The 17,017-nt window shown below is 43.3% G+C and overlaps 1 protein-coding gene across 1 annotated transcript; it reads right to left on the minus strand.

The window, feature by feature from the left end:
- Positions 1 to 972: 972 nt before the first annotated feature.
- TAF1A (TATA-box binding protein associated factor, RNA polymerase I subunit A) lies at positions 973 to 13,289 on the minus strand. Its single transcript, XM_075413045.1, has 10 exons — positions 12,948 to 13,289; positions 11,499 to 11,668; positions 10,048 to 10,161; positions 8,611 to 8,809; positions 7,668 to 7,798; positions 6,627 to 6,785; positions 5,366 to 5,432; positions 4,004 to 4,124; positions 2,471 to 2,631; positions 973 to 1,305 (listed from the first exon to the last, which is right to left on the minus strand). The coding sequence occupies exons 1-10, from the start codon at positions 13,075 to 13,077 to the stop codon at positions 1,163 to 1,165; spliced, it is 1,395 nt and encodes a 464-aa protein (XP_075269160.1). The 5' UTR covers positions 13,078 to 13,289; the 3' UTR covers positions 973 to 1,162.
- Between the last annotated feature and the right edge of the window lie 3,728 nt (positions 13,290 to 17,017).

Raw genomic sequence — 17,017 nt, forward strand, 5'->3', positions numbered from 1 at the left:
ACAGAAGTAGTATTTAGAAGCCATTTTGTTGTTGTTTGCAAGGAAACTTGAATGCTAGTTTGTGACAAAACAGTAACATTTGCTTTCCAAACACAGCAGCAGTGCATATTTCAACTCACAGGCAAGACTGCAAAAAGATTCTAGAAAGTCTCTTCCACCAGGCAGAGAAGTTTTCAGTAGTTCCGTGCCTCCACCCTTTCAAAGCACTGCAACACTAGCTTTCCTATGTAGCCATGCAGCTACAGCAACCTTTGACTCTCTCCTACCAATAACGTGAAAACAATCCCTGAACTGGACACACAACCCGTAAGTATGACATGTGGGAAAACTGCCTTTGGCTATGTTGAAATGTATCATCAATTTGAACAAGCTGCAGTAGATCTTCACAACCTATAATTCTTCTCAATATACAATGCAAAAAATGTGACACATGCCTCCCCATTTTCAATATACTTCAGGGAACAATCAGTTAGAGGCAGCAGGCTATGTAACCTTTACAGGTTGAGAAAGCATTTTCACTCTACATCATATCCTGTTCCTAGGAAGATACTACACCCATTATGAATGCCACTGCTACTCCTGAATGGATTTTGACCTACATTCCAGCAGTCATTTAAATCACCATCTATGCATCTAAATGTAGGGAGGATCAACCCTACAATACTACTGATACAGAAATTCCACACCATAATACTAAATATTTTCCAAGATGTATTTGAAATCAACGTTGTTTGCATTTTACACAGAAAGATGGGACTAATATTAAAGAAACTCCTGAATGGATTTTGACCTACATTCCAGCAGTCATTTAAATCACCATCTATGCATCTAAATGTAGGGAGGATCAACCCTACAATACTACTGATACAGAAATTCCACACCATAATACTAAATATTTTCCAAGATGTATTTGAAATCAACGTTGTTTGCATTTTACACAGAAAGATGGGACTAATATTAAAGAAACTCCTCAACCTTATCAGTGGATTTTATTCATTTTATTATAAAAAAATACAAACCAAAGCATTTTTACAAAAATATACGAAAAAGTCTAGTACTGAGTCCATAGAGTCTGCCTAGAAGTTTTAGAATAGCACCAATACAGAAGTCAGCTTCACAGAGAGGAAAAAAATACAGCAAGAACCTTAAGGATGCCTTCTAATCAAGGTTGTACAGAGGAGTCTGGAAGACCACATATTCTCAGGTAGACAGGATTGTGCTTATTGACAAATTTCTTCAGTATCCGAAACCTTTTCACCTGAGCTTTGCAGCCTTGGTGTGATACATATTTAAAGTACTTGCAATCTAAGAAAGAAAAAAAAGAAAAAGCATTGTAAGTTATACCATGCTACATGCAAATACGAAATGCTTTTACTGTTTAAATAACATGCAAACATCTAAGAAAGTTTTCAGTAACTAAAAGTAACAAAATAATCCAAGACATCCACATCAGAGACAACTGCAGCATTGAATAATCTGTCCTGATTTGACCCGTAAAACATTCTACATGTACAGAACTGTATGGTGTGTCCTGCAAAATATTTTTTCTCTTTTGTTTTTACTTTTCAAACAGATTAGAAAGTATTCAAGAGCGTAAGGAAGCATTGATCTCATACGTTAACTTATTGCATTGGATAAGGAGAAGAGAGGCTCATACTGACACCAAGAGCAGAAACTTCATTAAAGAGAATTAGACCTGGAACAATTTTATTAGCCATCTGGAAAAAATCTGGGAGACATTCGATAACATATTAATGAAAGCAAAACAGACCTTCAATATGAGAATTTGTCTTATGAAGTCCAGAAGATAAAGTTATAGAAAAGCTGACAGTGAATAAGTTGCCTGTCAACCAAATGTCGAAACCAGCATATGAGCCACGGTCTCCACACCATATTCTCATTCTCAGTTTAGCAGCTGCTTCTTGTCCTGATACTCCACTTAGTTTTGGCAGCATTTCAAAGAATGCTACTAAGGAGCTCATGATCTTCACCTTCTTCCCAAACTGCTGATGGTTTTCATTCTCTTTCCTGCATTACAAGACCCCCACAGTCCTTACTGACCAGCTGCTTCCCAGTATTTCCCAACTCACTGCCTAGACTGGCATCCAGCAAGCACGCTCTCTGCGGTTCTCACAATGTTCACTCAGAAGCATGTTGTGCATTTTTGGAATTGTGGTTTGAAGATTAAACAGCAAGATAAATAGTATTTTGACTGCTCAACAGGGCCAGATAAAACAGAACTCTAAACCAGAATAAAACAAGTTATGCAAAACATGCCTCGCTGTCAAATATCAAACCAATTTAAACATTTTTTCTTCTCAAGTTCAGCTTCAAAGACAACAATCTGTCCTAGAAAAAAGAAATTGCATTTCTTCCAGGGAGCAGATCAGCTGCCTGCTTTCTCATTAGGGCAAGAACTAGACATTATTTCTGTTCTACGTAGTGAGAAGGAAAGAATATTTAGTATTACCCTTTCCCAGCAAGATTCCAGCCACCAGAGCTTTTTCATGTGAAAGGCTTTCGTTTTCCTGCCAATTCCTTTTTGCCAAGTAACGGCTAAAATGGAAGGCTGGCCACCAGTCCTTTCTGGAGCTCCACTCTTGCTTGATCCAATCAAGATGCTTCTCAGAGCTGAAAAAAGATAAAACAAGTTACAGAAAAGCTTAAACTGGAATGAAAAAATTATTAGGAGGCACTGAATTTTATAACCAGCTTGCTACAAATCTCAAATTGCTAGGCTAGACACACTGACCTTACACTGCAGGCTGAAACACTGATCTAACCAGAAATAACCTTTTTTTTTTTAATCCCTGGCAACACTAGCGAGGCAGGAGGTGAACTCAAGCAGTCTTATTTAGACTTGGCAATAACACAGATTATGGTGTGAAATGAAGCAGCCTTTGACTTGTGTGCCAGTTTGTCAATAGTAATAAGAAAGTTTCTTGAAGTTTGTCAACATATTAGTAGTATGAAGGGGCTGGTTTGTTTTTAGAAAAGGTTTGTGTTGCTCTATGCATACTCAAAGACTAACTTATCCCAAAGACTTATCCCAATAACTGTTATGCAATAAAGACCTTAGAAACTACCTACAGCTGGGAAGTGCTGTTCCCACAAAATGACCAAGATGCCCAGTATACTTCAAGATACTCTGAAGTTGTGTCTTTAAATACAAAAATGCAGGCAAAGTTAGAGTATCATAACATTTTTACTAAGTCTATGCAACAACACTCTTAGCTTTAATCCACTAGCTTCTGGATCTCAACAGCAGATCCTGTGCAGGTGGCAATAAAACAGCAAAATGGGTCAAATTAAGTACTGAATTAATTTACTGTAGATACATAGGGCTTAAAAAACACTACACCCTGTTTGTTGGGTAAAATAAAGTCTAGACATTAGAGGCCTTACGGGCATGGATTGACCGAGATGGCTCCTTCTGAAATCAGAGGCCATGTCTGTCAAGTATTGGCAAGGACACATCAATCCCCAGGCATGTTGGCTCAGCTTTTAAGAATACACTGGCTGCATTCTGTAACAGCTACCACCATCGCATAACATGCCAGTCTGTACAGTACCAGTCATGCCCCTATCGCAGCCCAGCAGTTCTCAAACCAGCTTCAGATAATGCACACACAGTCACAGAGCAGCAGAACCAACAACTTGGTTTCCCACACCCCCCCAACCCCCAAAAGAGGGAGATAAGTGATGGGCAGTCAGTGCTACCTGAACATCTGAGTAACTCTTTCTGCATAAGCATATAACCTGGTAAAAAAAACCAACAACTTTTTTCAGGTGATGATAATACTGGAAATTTGGAATTATCCTCAATAATAATTTCTTCTTTTCTCCCAGTGAAAGCCCACTGAAGCCAAGTACTGCCACAGAACTCAGGATAGCCCAGATGATAATTCTGTTCACCAACAGGGAAGACAAAGGCTACAGAGTGTCACTCTGTCAACTGCCCTTTACATATTTGTTTTTAGCACATTGTATCAGAGATACTTACATTACGATTTGTTTCACCTGCCTTGCCAAACAGCTCCATGCTTTTACATTTTCCTTCCAGCCAGCATAATCCAATCCTGCAAAAATAACTTCTAGCCCCAGTCGACGTTTTTTTCTTTTCCCTGGAAAAAGATTAGGCTGATTAACAAATTGCTTAGATCAAGCTGAACTCATTAGTAAGCCACAAGTGAAATATGGTTCTCCACACACTGCTACTTTCCCTATCACTGAGGGTTCCCCCCATTGCCTTCTGCCTCTTCCAAGTGACAAAGTTAAGGAATACTTCCTGGCTCTAGAGCACAACTCATATCAGAGACACTCTGTCCCTACTCCCACCCTACTCAGTAACTGCTGGGTCAAGAGGTAGACATAGGACCACTCCCTTATCCCACAATGCCTGGCTTACAATAGCTGCTCTTTCCAAAGCTCACTGATCAGTGCTTCTAATGGGCACTGCTGTTCAATCTGTTCTTCCCATGGGAATGGAACACAGTGCCTCTGGAACACTTCAAATCCCAAAATGCCACCAAAAAAACCAAACTCAAATCTGGGACTGATATGAATAAAATAGACATTTCACATCAGTAGTTATACGTATCAGCAGAGTTCTTAAAACTACACTTGACCTGTTGCAGCAGGTAAATACAGGAAAAGTTATGTTTATCAGTATAAACTTCTTCAAAAACTAGATTTTCCTCATTAATATGGAAGTTAGCAAATGTACCATGCTTGAACAGAAAAAGGGAGGTTTCAGCCAGGAGGTTGTTTTTTCCGCCCTCAATGAGGAAAAGCAGAAGAGAGAACAATCTTGATTCAAGGACATTTCACCAATCTGCTGACTTGCTGGAACATACCAGGCACAAGAAGACAGACAGTATGGAATGCAATTGATCAGCATGGAAAAACAGTCTCCAGACTGGAAGACTTCTCTACCAGCCTGAAGATAAGGAAGATTTTGTTCTTTTACCAACAACAATGAACTAAAGTATAGATTCATCTCAATTCCTCCAGAAGAGAAAGAATAAATAAATAAATCAGGAACACCAAAGAAGGAATGGAGACCCTGACATTCAGAGTTGGGTACCTCAAAAAAAACTTTTCAAGTTATTTTTGAGACCCTAGCTGTGCCTTACAACAGTTTGCTTTGATCAGCCTTTAAAATGAGAAAGGCACTTTTTTACAGAGGTTTGTGACCGCCTGCTCACACATGCAACCTAAAGGTTCCTGTGATTGGAAAGCTGGGGGTTGGGCTTTTTTTTTGTTTTTAACTACTTCAAAAAGCAGAAAGAAGGCTGCAGAATAATTTCAGAATATTAGTCTAGATTAACATAAAGGAAAAGAGCAAAGATATTGAAAGACTTACTTGATTTTTGAAGCATGGTATTAAAATCTATCATTAGTTCATGAGAAGGAACAATATCATGCAAGATCTGAAAAAATAAAACCACAAAACCCAAATATATTATTTTAATGTGAAAACTTTTGAAAACTTCTACCTGATCAAGAGAAGCACAGGCTTCAGAGTTTTGAGTGTTTCAGTTAAGAAAATTAAGCAATCTAGTACCTTACTGCCTTGACATAAAGAATGAATATCTAGGTCCATTTTGCACATCTGCAACACTACTGTGACACAATGGATGAAATACCTTGATGGCTACTGAAAAACACTGCATGTGGCAAATACAGCGCTCTCAAGTAACAGCCCAAATCCACATACAGTGTCCCCTTTTTAGAAGGCAACATAATTTTGTTCCTAGACCAGTTCTAGCTCCTCTGTCTACTGCTCTGTGTGTTGGACCACGGTTTCTGGACCTATCAGACCAGTTCTTTGATTTGTCACTATCTTGTAAAAGACCAGTGTATAAAACCACTGCTAAAAAGCACTGAGATAATGCAATTCAATACATATATGCTACAGTTTAGAAGTATAAACTTTACGAAGCTTTTCTAAAACATCTGCCCTAATGAAAGCACGTTAGTGCCATCAAGTGGCAAAACAGGCTGCAAGACATTGTTTGCAAGAAGCTACCAAGATAAATGAGCCAGGGCAAGGAAAGTAGGAATTTAAAAGCAACTATACAAAAGCATAATACAGCAAGGCCTTGTCTGCTAACAGACAGAAGAAATTCACCTCTATTTTAGCTTTAATGCACGACTCATTGAAAACCAGCAGGGAAACTAATTACTAGACAGGATCAATATGTGAATGAGCAAGCATCTAATCGTTTCTTCAATACTGTAAAGATGAAACAGCAGCAGAAATCAATGCACGTTATGTACAAGACTCCTGATACAGGCTTCTGGAATCACGTAAACACACCCTCTGAACTCTAAGTCAGTAAACTTAAAGAATGTTTCAAACTTTAAGTCAGTAGACTTAAAGAAGTTATATAATGGATCAGTTAAGGGGAAAACAAAAAAAACAAAGTCTTTAATTCAAAGACAGTAAAGGATCCTATTTGCTCCACCCATTAGCATCCCTCCCAGTAACTTTCCTTTAACCCTCTGCTTCCCACACAGAATACAATACGGTAAATAACATAACAGGAATTCAACTGAACCAAATTGTCAGTTCACCATGCAGCATGAATGACCACAGACTGTATCTACAATATAATATATACCTTCAGTGCAGATATGAGCGATTTCTTTGATTCACCATGTCTCTTCAGGAAGTGATAGAGGTAAACATGAGCATTGGGATTAGCAGGAAACTTTGAGTTGTAGGCATATTCATTTAATACTTGGCGAGCTTCATCATGGTCTCCATAGAACTCCAACAACTACAAGAAGTTAAGTCTGTCATTAGTTTGCCACATATTAGCAATCGTACTCCTACGACTAACTCGGGGCTGCCACAGAAACATCCAATTGCAGTCTGTATTTAAGAGTGCAGCATATTAGACGAGGCTAACACCAAAGTATTTTCATTTTACTGGCTACTCTCTTATCACATATAGACAAAAATTCAAACATAGAAGCTGCTACAGGAGAAAATTCCTTTAACACTTATTTAATTGTCAAAGAATTACCAGCACTTGCACACTGGAAAGAGGCACTGAAGCAGCCTGCCATGTTTTTAAAGAGAGAACTTGGCAGCTGTCAGCACCAAACAAAACTCCGTAAGATGTGCTTAAAGAAGTCAGAGCTTATCAGCATTTACAAAAACTCAGTAATTTAAAAGATTTCAAGATTAACTTTAATTCTTAATTACAAATTTGAAGTAGATATTTTAAAAAACCAAACAAACAACCAACAAAACAAAACCCAGAGGGACTGCATGTCCGGTGTCTTTAACATTTAGTGTATCCAGAAAAGCACTGCCCTGCCAAATACAGAGAACTTGCTTTCAGGAATTTAAACAAAGCAGCTGTGCTCCAATTTCTGCACTAGCACCATGAAAACAAAATATGCAAGCTGTCTGTCTATTTCTTTTTTTTGGCAATGCACAGATAAAGTCCTTTTTGTACTCCGTGCAGACTCTGCAGCTCCACCAGGAGTAAATCATGCTCTAAATCAAAGCCAGTGAGATACACATACAGATGTGTTGCTTTTAAAATATTTTGTTGTCACCCCCATACACATAAAAAAGATGCAGACAGACATCTTAATGAAAATTAGACAGGGAAACACAAAAGGAAGTTATCTGTAAAACCTGCCCTTACATCCACATAGCATTTCACGAAGAGATCCCAGACTCCAGGTATTTTAATAATCTCCTTTAAGTTCACTGCTGCCTTCCGAAAGCAACTGTGCATTTCCTGTTCAACTGACAAGTCTTCAAATCCATCCTGATCTACCAAAACATGAAAGAACACCACAAAGTTAGCGTTGTTAATCAAAAGAGATCTTGAAGGAGAGGTGCACTTAAGAAATGATCACACTTCACTAAGCAAGGACTCCAATCAGCGAGTTTTTAGAAAAGAGGCCTCAGTTTCCTCAGTATCAGAACAAGAAATTTTCACTGCTCTTCATTCAAATTTATTATCAACCAATTTCAATTCATGGGGCATGACGAGCAGTATTCCAAGACAGGACACTGCCAGTGCAAGGTCCACAAACCAAATTCAATACTTAGTTTTCATAGAAACAAGCAGAGATCCAATGCAACTGATAACACACAGACAGCAGGTATATGCAGAATTAGACACCACACACAAGTAGCAACTTCTGGATCTTTAAAGAAACTAAAATTCAAACACAAGTTTTGTGGGCTTTTGCTAGCACTCAGAAATCTAGCAGCAGTCAAGCACTTACGCACCTACAAAGTAGCCACTGCTGTAGGTGAATACCTTCCTTTGATCACTGTTTTAGGTGATGCTGCCTGGATACAAGAAATGTGATTCAGGGGAAAAAAGTTTCAGAATAGCATTTCAGGACACTTCAGAAAAGCATGCCATTTTGGCACTGTCATCGTTGCTGATACGGAATTAGGTACCATCCATGCCATCACATTCTGAAGTCCAGTATTTCCCTCTGGGGCCTTCACGTGCAGATAAATGCAGAAGAGCCACCCGCATGGAAAAGGTGTCATTGCAAACCACGGTGTCTGCACGAGCAAGCAAGGTGAGGTTTACAGCCCAACACAAAAACAACTCGAGGACTTACCATGCTCCAACAGGATATTTTTCTGCTTAGACCAGCTATAGTAGTCCAACAGTCCCTTGTAAGCCTGAATCAGTTTCATTTCTTTATCCTGAATCACTGTTTGTTCTCCAAACCTCCAGCTTTCTGCCAGGGACAGGTTTTGGTAAGCTTCATCTATTAGTCCGTTACAAAGGAGATGAAAAGTGTGCTCTAAACAAACCTGCAATTCAAATAGTCCATACCACAGCGTTTCACATAATAAATGGAGAGAATCTCAGCAATACAGCAAAGTTCTACACAGATGTGCAGGGAAATAAGAGACTCATTACTGACATGCATATAAAATACTAAAAAAACAGTAAAGTATTTTAATTAAAAGAGCATTTTACACATACTCTTTTCTTCAAACTGTATCTTTACAAGGTATTTTGGAGAAAAATGCAGGAATGGGAGAACACAAGCATCACTGAGGGCAGGGAGATAAGCCAAGAACTTAAGTAATGTTTTCCATCTGAGGATGCTGGAGAAACACTAGTAATCGTATCTGATATACAAAGCTGTGTCCCTGGGAGGGAAAGGGCTGAAGCTCTTGAAATCTGTGGGGCAGCAAGACACCCACGTGGTGGCAGACACTCCGTCGTACAAGGCAGCACAAAGCAGTTGTCTCAAAAACCTGCTTGTCATTAACAAGTGCTGTACCTATTAAAGAAGGTCCAGAAATGACCTGAGGAAATCCAGATGGGTCACATTTGCTGATTTTTCATTTGGCTACCCAGCTGCAGAATACCTGAAAGAGGGATGCCCTACCACCCTATCATGCTGATTAGGCAGGAAAAGTCTAAACCTTCAGTTAGCTCTAGTAAACTCTTGTATAGAACTTCTGTTGAAGGCCTTGAGCAAATACAACAGAATGAGACAGAAGCATCATCACAAGTCAGGGTGTCAACGAAACCAAAACAATATAGGTTTTAATGAGCCACCACAGGAAGAAAAACTACAGCTGGGTGACACAGGGGTCCGCAGTAGGCCTACTGTTTTATATATGGATCAGTTACTTGAAAAGTGAGCTGATAACAATGGCAAAATTTAAGTACAAGTGTTTAGTCAGGAGAACAGGGGCCACATTAAAGACTGGAAAAAAAATCGGCAGGTGTTACCATGTAATTAGATGTTACTGGGTCACGCATGAAAGAATTTAACTGTTTCAAATTAGAAAATTAATTGAAGGATCTAGGTACTTTTAAGGACTGATAATATGCATCTGTGATAAAATACATAGACCAAATAGGATATGGGTAGGTACAGAATAACCTTTAAATTATCATGCAATTGGTAACTCAGATGTACTATCTTTTTTGACACTATTGTCAATAAAACACTTCAAGAGAGAGAGGTTAGGAAACTAATACTCAAACGTCCAGGTAAACATGGAAAATCATCAAGATTAAGTACACTCACCTTCAAATACCTTTTTACTCCTAAAGTTTTCATCTGTTCTATGAAAGAGTTGAACTCTTTCATGCTGCTATGGGAATGATGGCACAGAATTTCCGTTCCTATTCTCCAAATCATCTATTAATGGGGAGAAAGGGATTTAAAAACTAACTTTAGTGCAAAAAATGGGAACAGTCACCATACATACCATCTTATAAAACCTGTAGTTACTGTACATATGAATAAAATGGACATTTGAATTGCAAATAGAAAATGAATACTAAGTGTTGTCTACTGCTAGAGTCATCTAGATACTCATCCAGTAGTATTTTTACAACCATTCAGTGGGTGCTTCACAACTGCTCATTACAAATGCAGCACTCCAGCAAAGCTTGTGAAAATTGCACTTGTCAGAACGTTCCCCCTCCTGTTACTGAAAACAGGATGTTTCAAAGTTACTGAAAACTTATGGTTTCCTTTGATATGTCTCCACTGAGATGTAAGGTACACACAATTATTTGAACCCAGTAGTAAAGATTATTTCCAATTAGATGTAGCTTCCCATCTACATGCACTTGTTTTCAGCGTCTGCCTACAGAATGTAATTAAATATTCCAGCAGCCTAGCCTTATTCAAGTACTCCATTTACATAACTACTCTGATCCCTTCCCTCCTACTTCTCAGTACCTGCTAGGAGTCTTGAAAGGAGCCGATAAAGACCTAAAATAAGCCACAACTTTCGAACAGATTCTGACTGATGGCATGCCAGTGGAAAACATATCTATTGCTTTTCCATTTTAGAAGACTACATTAACACGACTTTTCATAGATATGCTCCTGATGCAATTAACATATACCAAGCCAAGCTTTCACCTGTTGTGTCAAGGGTCTGTTTAAAAAAAAAACAAAAACAAACAACAACAAAAAAACACACAACTGAAAGCTCCAACAAAGCCCACAAAACCAGCCTGCAAGCTCAGAAAACTTTTCAGGAGCACTGAACACTCAAGAAAAACATGAGGCAGCACTGCAGATTCTCAGCACCCCTGAAAGGGAGATATCAGCAGAATTCAAGCACCAGCAAGACTGGTTAAACCCACAGCAGAGGCATGCCTGTACAGAAGCAGACTTCTGGTGAGTAATTGGACAGCATGCTGCCTTGAGCACTACCAGTGATGAGGTCTGGTGTACTTTCTGCAGCCTGCCATCCAAGAATTTCTACATCAGCAACTGAATAGTTTCTTATTTGATTCTGGAAGCTTCAGTGCCTTTTTTTTTTTTTTCTGTAGAAACCAGTTTGGTTTATAAAAGTTGCCTAACTTTTCAGGTCTTGACATCTGATTTTTTTTTTTAATAAAAAAAATTGAGCCTATTATTAGTTAATTAAGACAAATGTTGGTCCGGAAATATTACAGATGCTTCTTGCAAGTATTTTTTCAACTGCAAAAGAACTCTGATACGGGACGCTGGCTTACCTCTGATGGACCCATGTATTGCGTAGAATAGTCTTTCTCTAGTGACTCAACATAGAAGGTCAGAAACTCTGCAGCCCTTTTCCACTGCTTTTGTAGCATGGCATCCTGAATGTAACTTAAACACACTTCCTTACTCTTCTTGAAGTTTAATTTGTGTTCACGGGAAGATGCTAAACAAACAAACCAACCAAAAAAATCACAACCAAGCCCACAATTGTCCCAGCCCTTATTCAGATAACAATGCGCCTACCATTTCATTATGTCTCTCATATCACCTTTCTCAGACACTACAGAAAGTGATCTTAAACTATGTGGTTTTGAAGTTAAATGCACCTGCTAGCCTGCAGGGAAGCAAGGCTAGCAAAAGCTGGAAACCTAATATGAAATGGCATTTTCCACAAGCAGCACACAGCTGCAGATACTTGAGACAGTGAAGAGCCAATTATTACACAATGCTGTCAGACCAGAAATAGAAGACCACAGTGCTTTGATAACTTCACAGTATGTTTTGTTATATTTGAGGGTCCATTCTCTTCCCTTACTAATTAGCATCTAAGTTTGTGACCCCACTGTATTAAAGATTTGCACACACACATACACACAGGCCCTTCCAGTACCAAGGCTAAACAATTCTCCCTAAAAACAAGGATACATGTAGAGAATTATTCTCTTTCTAGTACAAGACTGGGAAGCAGCCACTGACCCTTTTTACATGGATACTGAATCCAACTCCTCGTACAGCACAATACTGAAACCTCACTTCCACATCTGTTTAAAGCCCATGGCTGTATGCCACGGTCTAATGTGGCCCCACAGCAATGCTCAGGCCATAAGAGCCTTCTGCGAAGGACACACAGAGCTCACCAAACTACGACCTACCTGGACACTGTAGGCAAAAGAGTAACCCAAACCCTGGCTTGAAGCAGTTTTATTACAGTGAGTTCTACCAAATTAGCTCTAACCTACTTGCAGGTCTAGTCTTCACATCTATTTCTAACCTCACAGGTTCCAAGTACTAAAAAAATGAAACCCACAGTGAACACCACAAGATTAAACACACCGAGGATCATGGCTACGGTAGGGAAGTCCTATATGCAAGGTGCTGAGAAGTCATCCGATGTGGGCAGAGCTGACGTAAAGCGTTTCACTACAAATCTATTTTGAAACGAAACCTTCTCCAGAGGTTCCGCGGACCACCACGCTTTTGTTTTCAGCCATCTCATCAACCCTTGTTTTCCGAGCAGCGCGCTTGCCGCCTTCAAGCGCCTGGCATGCCGCCGGGCCGTCCGCACCCCGCAGCGAGGAGCCACCCGCAAACCCAACCGCCTCCTCGCCGGGAGGGGGCAGGCCGGCCTCACCGGCGCCGGGCACAGCGGGGGCAGAGGGCGGCGTGCCTCCCTCAGGGCCGGACGGCGGGGGAAGGGGACGGCGGAGCAGCTCCGCCCTTACCCGGTCGATAGAGGTGCGGCGGGAGGAAGGGCAGGTGCAGGGCCGGCAGCAGGGCGCTGCCCGCCTGCGCGGCGAGGCTCCTCTTCGCCGCCGCCTCGTCCTCTGTCTCCTCCTCCAGGAAGCTGTCCATGGCGCCCCGGGCAGGCCGTCACGCCCGCACTAAAGGCGCCTCGCCGCCCGGCGACAGCGGGGAGCGGCTATATCTTGGACCCTGCGGGCAGCCACCTCGCTGCGAGGAGACCTCACGAGCCTCCGGGCGCCCTCCGCTAACCCAGCGAAGCCGAACTCCAGCACCCACCGGGCCGTTCCGTGAAGGGGGCGGGGGGTCGGGCCGAGCTGCAGGCCGGGCTCACAGCGCGCATGCGGCGCTCCCGGGAGGCGCATGCGTCCTGAGGAGACATGGCGCGACTGCCGCCATGATGGAAGGGGCGGGGAGGGAGGGAGACGAGGAGTGGCGCGCATGCGCACTGAGGAAGCCGGGCAGAGCCGCCGCGATGCTGGCAGAGGCGCTTTCTCCCGCGCGCCTGCGCGGTGAAGGGGCGGGGTCACGTGGGCGGGAGAGCCCGCGAGCCGTGGCGGACCCCAGGGAGGGGCCGCTGCCGCCGTGACCCCGCCTCTGCGCGCTTGGCTGCGGCCTTGGAGAAGGCGTGGTTCGCCCTCGGTGGTCAGCGCCCCTTGGTCGCGGGGGCTGGGCTGGGCAGAGGGCGGTGCAGGCCTCGGGGGGCTCCGGCAGGCGCGGAGCCGAGCCGGGTGGCCGGGAGGTCGGTCGGTGGGTGGGACGGCCGGGTGCCGCCCGTTTAGATGGGGAGCGAGCGGCTGACATCGACGGGCCCGGCGCCACCCCGGGTACACCCTGCGTCAGCGGAGGGCACGGGCCTGTCTGCGGCTGTGGGCTGGCGGGGGGCGAGGGGCAGCCGCATGCGGGGCCGGTGCGGGCTGTGCCCGTGCTCCGCCGTTAGTCTGTGGTTCAGAACGTCGCGTTCCGCAGGAGAAAAGGGTTCCGAATCCAAACCCTGTGCGTTGTAGAGCAATAACATCGCCTGTGCTTTGGCAGAGTGCCTGGGTTCGAGAAACCTGCCTCGGCCACAGAGCCTGGTTTGTAGGAATTTGTGCTGGAACCGGTTTCTTTGGGTCACTGGCGGCAGCTGGCTGTGCCACGGAGTGCCGTGCTGCGTGGAGAGCCCGGTTTTCCGAGTGAGAGTTCACACGGGTTTTTTTCAGAACAGCTCTGCCATGTGAGGGTGAGTAAATAAACTGGGTCAGGTTAAAGGTTGGTGTGATCCGGTGTCCTGGTTCAGCTGTGATCAATAACAAGCGTCACGGGAGTAGCACAAGCAGGAGGGTTGTTTGTAGCGTCTGAACATTTAGGCTCAGTATCATGCCTGAGTATGACATTTAATAAATCTACGTGTGGGTAACAGAAGTCTCCCTTTACTTTTTTTGTTTTTTAAATCCTGTGTTCTTCCAATATGTGACCAGTATTTCAGTTCATAAGTGTTCTGTATTATTGATAGTTAACTTACTTGACTAACTTGGTGATAAACTGTTATATAGCATCACTTTAGCAGCGTCATCTTCTTTGTCTGTCTCATTGATCATTGGTGTTCCCCGAGTGTGGTGTCACTTCCTACAACCTTTCTGATCTTTTCTCACATCATTACCCTAATTTCACTGTCCATCTTATCCCATTTTACTTCTTAAAGTCTGCACGTTTGCTTAGAAGCACGTTTACATTTGGCTTGTTATTTTTATCTTCCTGTGTCATACATGAGTGAGAGTCTTTGCCGATTCTTACGTAAAATTAGCTAACTGATCTTGTCAATGGGTACCAGGTATTAATTTGGTGGATAGTTTATCGCAGCAGAGATGGGAGAACTGCTTTGTAGTGGTAGATACGTACAAGGTTTTAGATTCCTCATGTACAGCAGGACTGCTCTCATAGTTGAATACATCTGTTTCCAAGATTGGGGTTGAAGACTGAAGGAAATTTTGTCTGAAATATCTAAATAGAACTAACTGAAATACTTCTCTTTTATGTCACACATAAAGGAAAGCTGTGGGTACATAATTACTATGAAATACTTGAAATTGCAGGGAATGCTGCGTGATTGTGGTAGTAAACTCGTGTATGTGTATTGACTGAGAGCCACTGATTATTGCACAATAAAAGCAATGACTTAACGCAAGAACTATGTGATCTTGTTTCTTTTCACATCTCCTTTTCTTGCTGCTGTCTTTATTACCGCAGACACTGTTACTTTTTATCTTGGTCTTTTAATAAAGATAAGCTTGGTAACCTCATACTGACGGGAAATTACCAAACAGCTCTGTCTTCAAGTGCAAGTGGACTTAAAGATCAGGCTGGGAATTAAGCCACAAGAAATGTTAGTCAAGGGAGAAATGACTTGTCTTTCATTCATACAGTCATCGTAAAATGTGACTTGAATATATTTCCTTCCATATTGTAAATCGTGATAAAATTCACCTCTAAATTTTACGAGTTAGGGTTTCTTAGAGCTTTTTGTCAGCCAATATCAGCAATAGCAAGTAGGTATCACCTCACTTTACAGGATGTGAAATACCAAAATGTCGACAAAATTCCAGGGGGGCTGTCAGCAATGCTGTGTGCTATAGCTGTGATACTGCGCTGGGCCTGGAGAGTGTGTGTGGGCGCTGGGTGAATGAATCGTTGCATTCCTGTAGCGCGGATGTTTCCTTCATCTTGGGACAGACCGAGCTGTAAGAACTGGCAGGATGTCCGAGGTGCGTTGGCAAAGAGGTACCAGAGCCATTCGTTGCAGCACTAAGGAAGATACCTGTTTCTGTCTGAATGCTTTTTCATGTGATTAAAATATTAGAGTGCTCTAGGTGGGGGCTGAAAATGAAATGCTTACATATTTTTCAGAGATTGTGTCTCAGTAACTAAGCTTGGATCTCGGGCCCTGTACGATGGGGCTGTGGAAATGAGAGTATGTAGAGCAAAAATCAATAGTCGTGAGAATATGATAAGCACACAGCAGAGCCTCTAATGCAATCAGCAGTGGTGATTGCTAGCTCTTGTGCTGGGAGCTGGCAATAAGCGGAGCAGTAGGATCAACTGCTTCTATCATAGTTGCAGAACAAACCTGAAACAGCTGAAGTTAAGAGTGCTTGCAAATATATCATTCAAAAGGGCTCTTAAAAAATGCCTCAGCTGTTCAGAGTTCTCCTCCGACACACACATAAAGGCAGAATCCTTCACCTTGACCATCAGTTTTGCCAAGTGCCTATTCATTTTGGGAGCAGCGTCGGAGTTTGCCCTTGGGAAAGTGAATTTTTTTTTTTGTTGTTCATTTGATGACCCAACCAGAAGACTCTATTGTATTACCTACCCCTTCCTGGCTGCATCTTTTATTCCCTTTGCCCAGTCAGGAGCTGTGCTGAGCGAATCGCAAGGGCCTGAAAAGAGGAGGGAGAAGTTTTACACGTTTTTCTCCTGCACGAGACCGCTGTGACCCCTGCTGTTTACCATTTTACGCGATGGACGTACAGCAGAGCTAGCGAACCAGCGCAGGCACGGGTGCAAGCAGCACAGTTTTGCTTTGCAGATGTTCACAGCTCAAACGCAGCCGCAAGCGGAGCCCGGAGCCGCAGCGGGGCGGGCGCAGGCCTGCGGGGACCCCGCGTTTCCAGCAGCTCGGGCGCGCACCCCTGCCTGTGCCTGCGCCTTCCTCGGCGGGGCTGCGGGCGGGCGAGTCGGTGTCCGCCCGTTACCGCGGGTTTAACCTCGGACTTCCCGACGTCACCGGGGGACCTGACGGCCGCTCCTCTCCAGCGGAGCCGCGCTCTGGGGCGGCTCCCGTTGCTTCAGCGACCCTTGGCCAGTGACAGCCGCCACAGATGAGCCCAAAGACGAGCCCCGCTGCGAGGAGGGAGCCTGAGGAACTGCCCGGCTCCCGCCCGGCGCAGCTGGCGGGGGGTCCCGTCTCCGCGGGGGCTGGGTGGGGATCGGGAGGGAGGGATGGAGGGAGGATCCCGGCGCTGCCCTCCCTCTTCCCGCCGCGGCGGCGGGGCCGGCCCGGTCCCTCCCC

The sequence above is a fragment of the Opisthocomus hoazin genome, chromosome 2 (genome assembly GCF_030867145.1).
Source record: "Opisthocomus hoazin isolate bOpiHoa1 chromosome 2, bOpiHoa1.hap1, whole genome shotgun sequence".
Classification (NCBI taxonomy): Eukaryota; Metazoa; Chordata; class Aves; order Opisthocomiformes; family Opisthocomidae; genus Opisthocomus; species Opisthocomus hoazin.

Excerpts from the sequence above, each read along its gene's own strand:
- TAF1A (XM_075413045.1), bottom strand. The coding sequence starts at position 13,077 with ATGGACAGCTTCCTGGAGGAGGAGACAGAGGACGAGGCGGCGGCGAAG. Across the intron at positions 10,162-11,498 it reads AATACATGGGTCCATCAGAG|ATGATTTGGAGAATAGGAAC; the intron begins GTAAGCCAGCGT and ends CCCCATTAATAG. Across the intron at positions 6,786-7,667 it reads TCGTGAAATGCTATGTGGAT|TTGTTGGAGTTCTATGGAGA; the intron begins GTAAGGGCAGGT and ends AACTTCTTGTAG.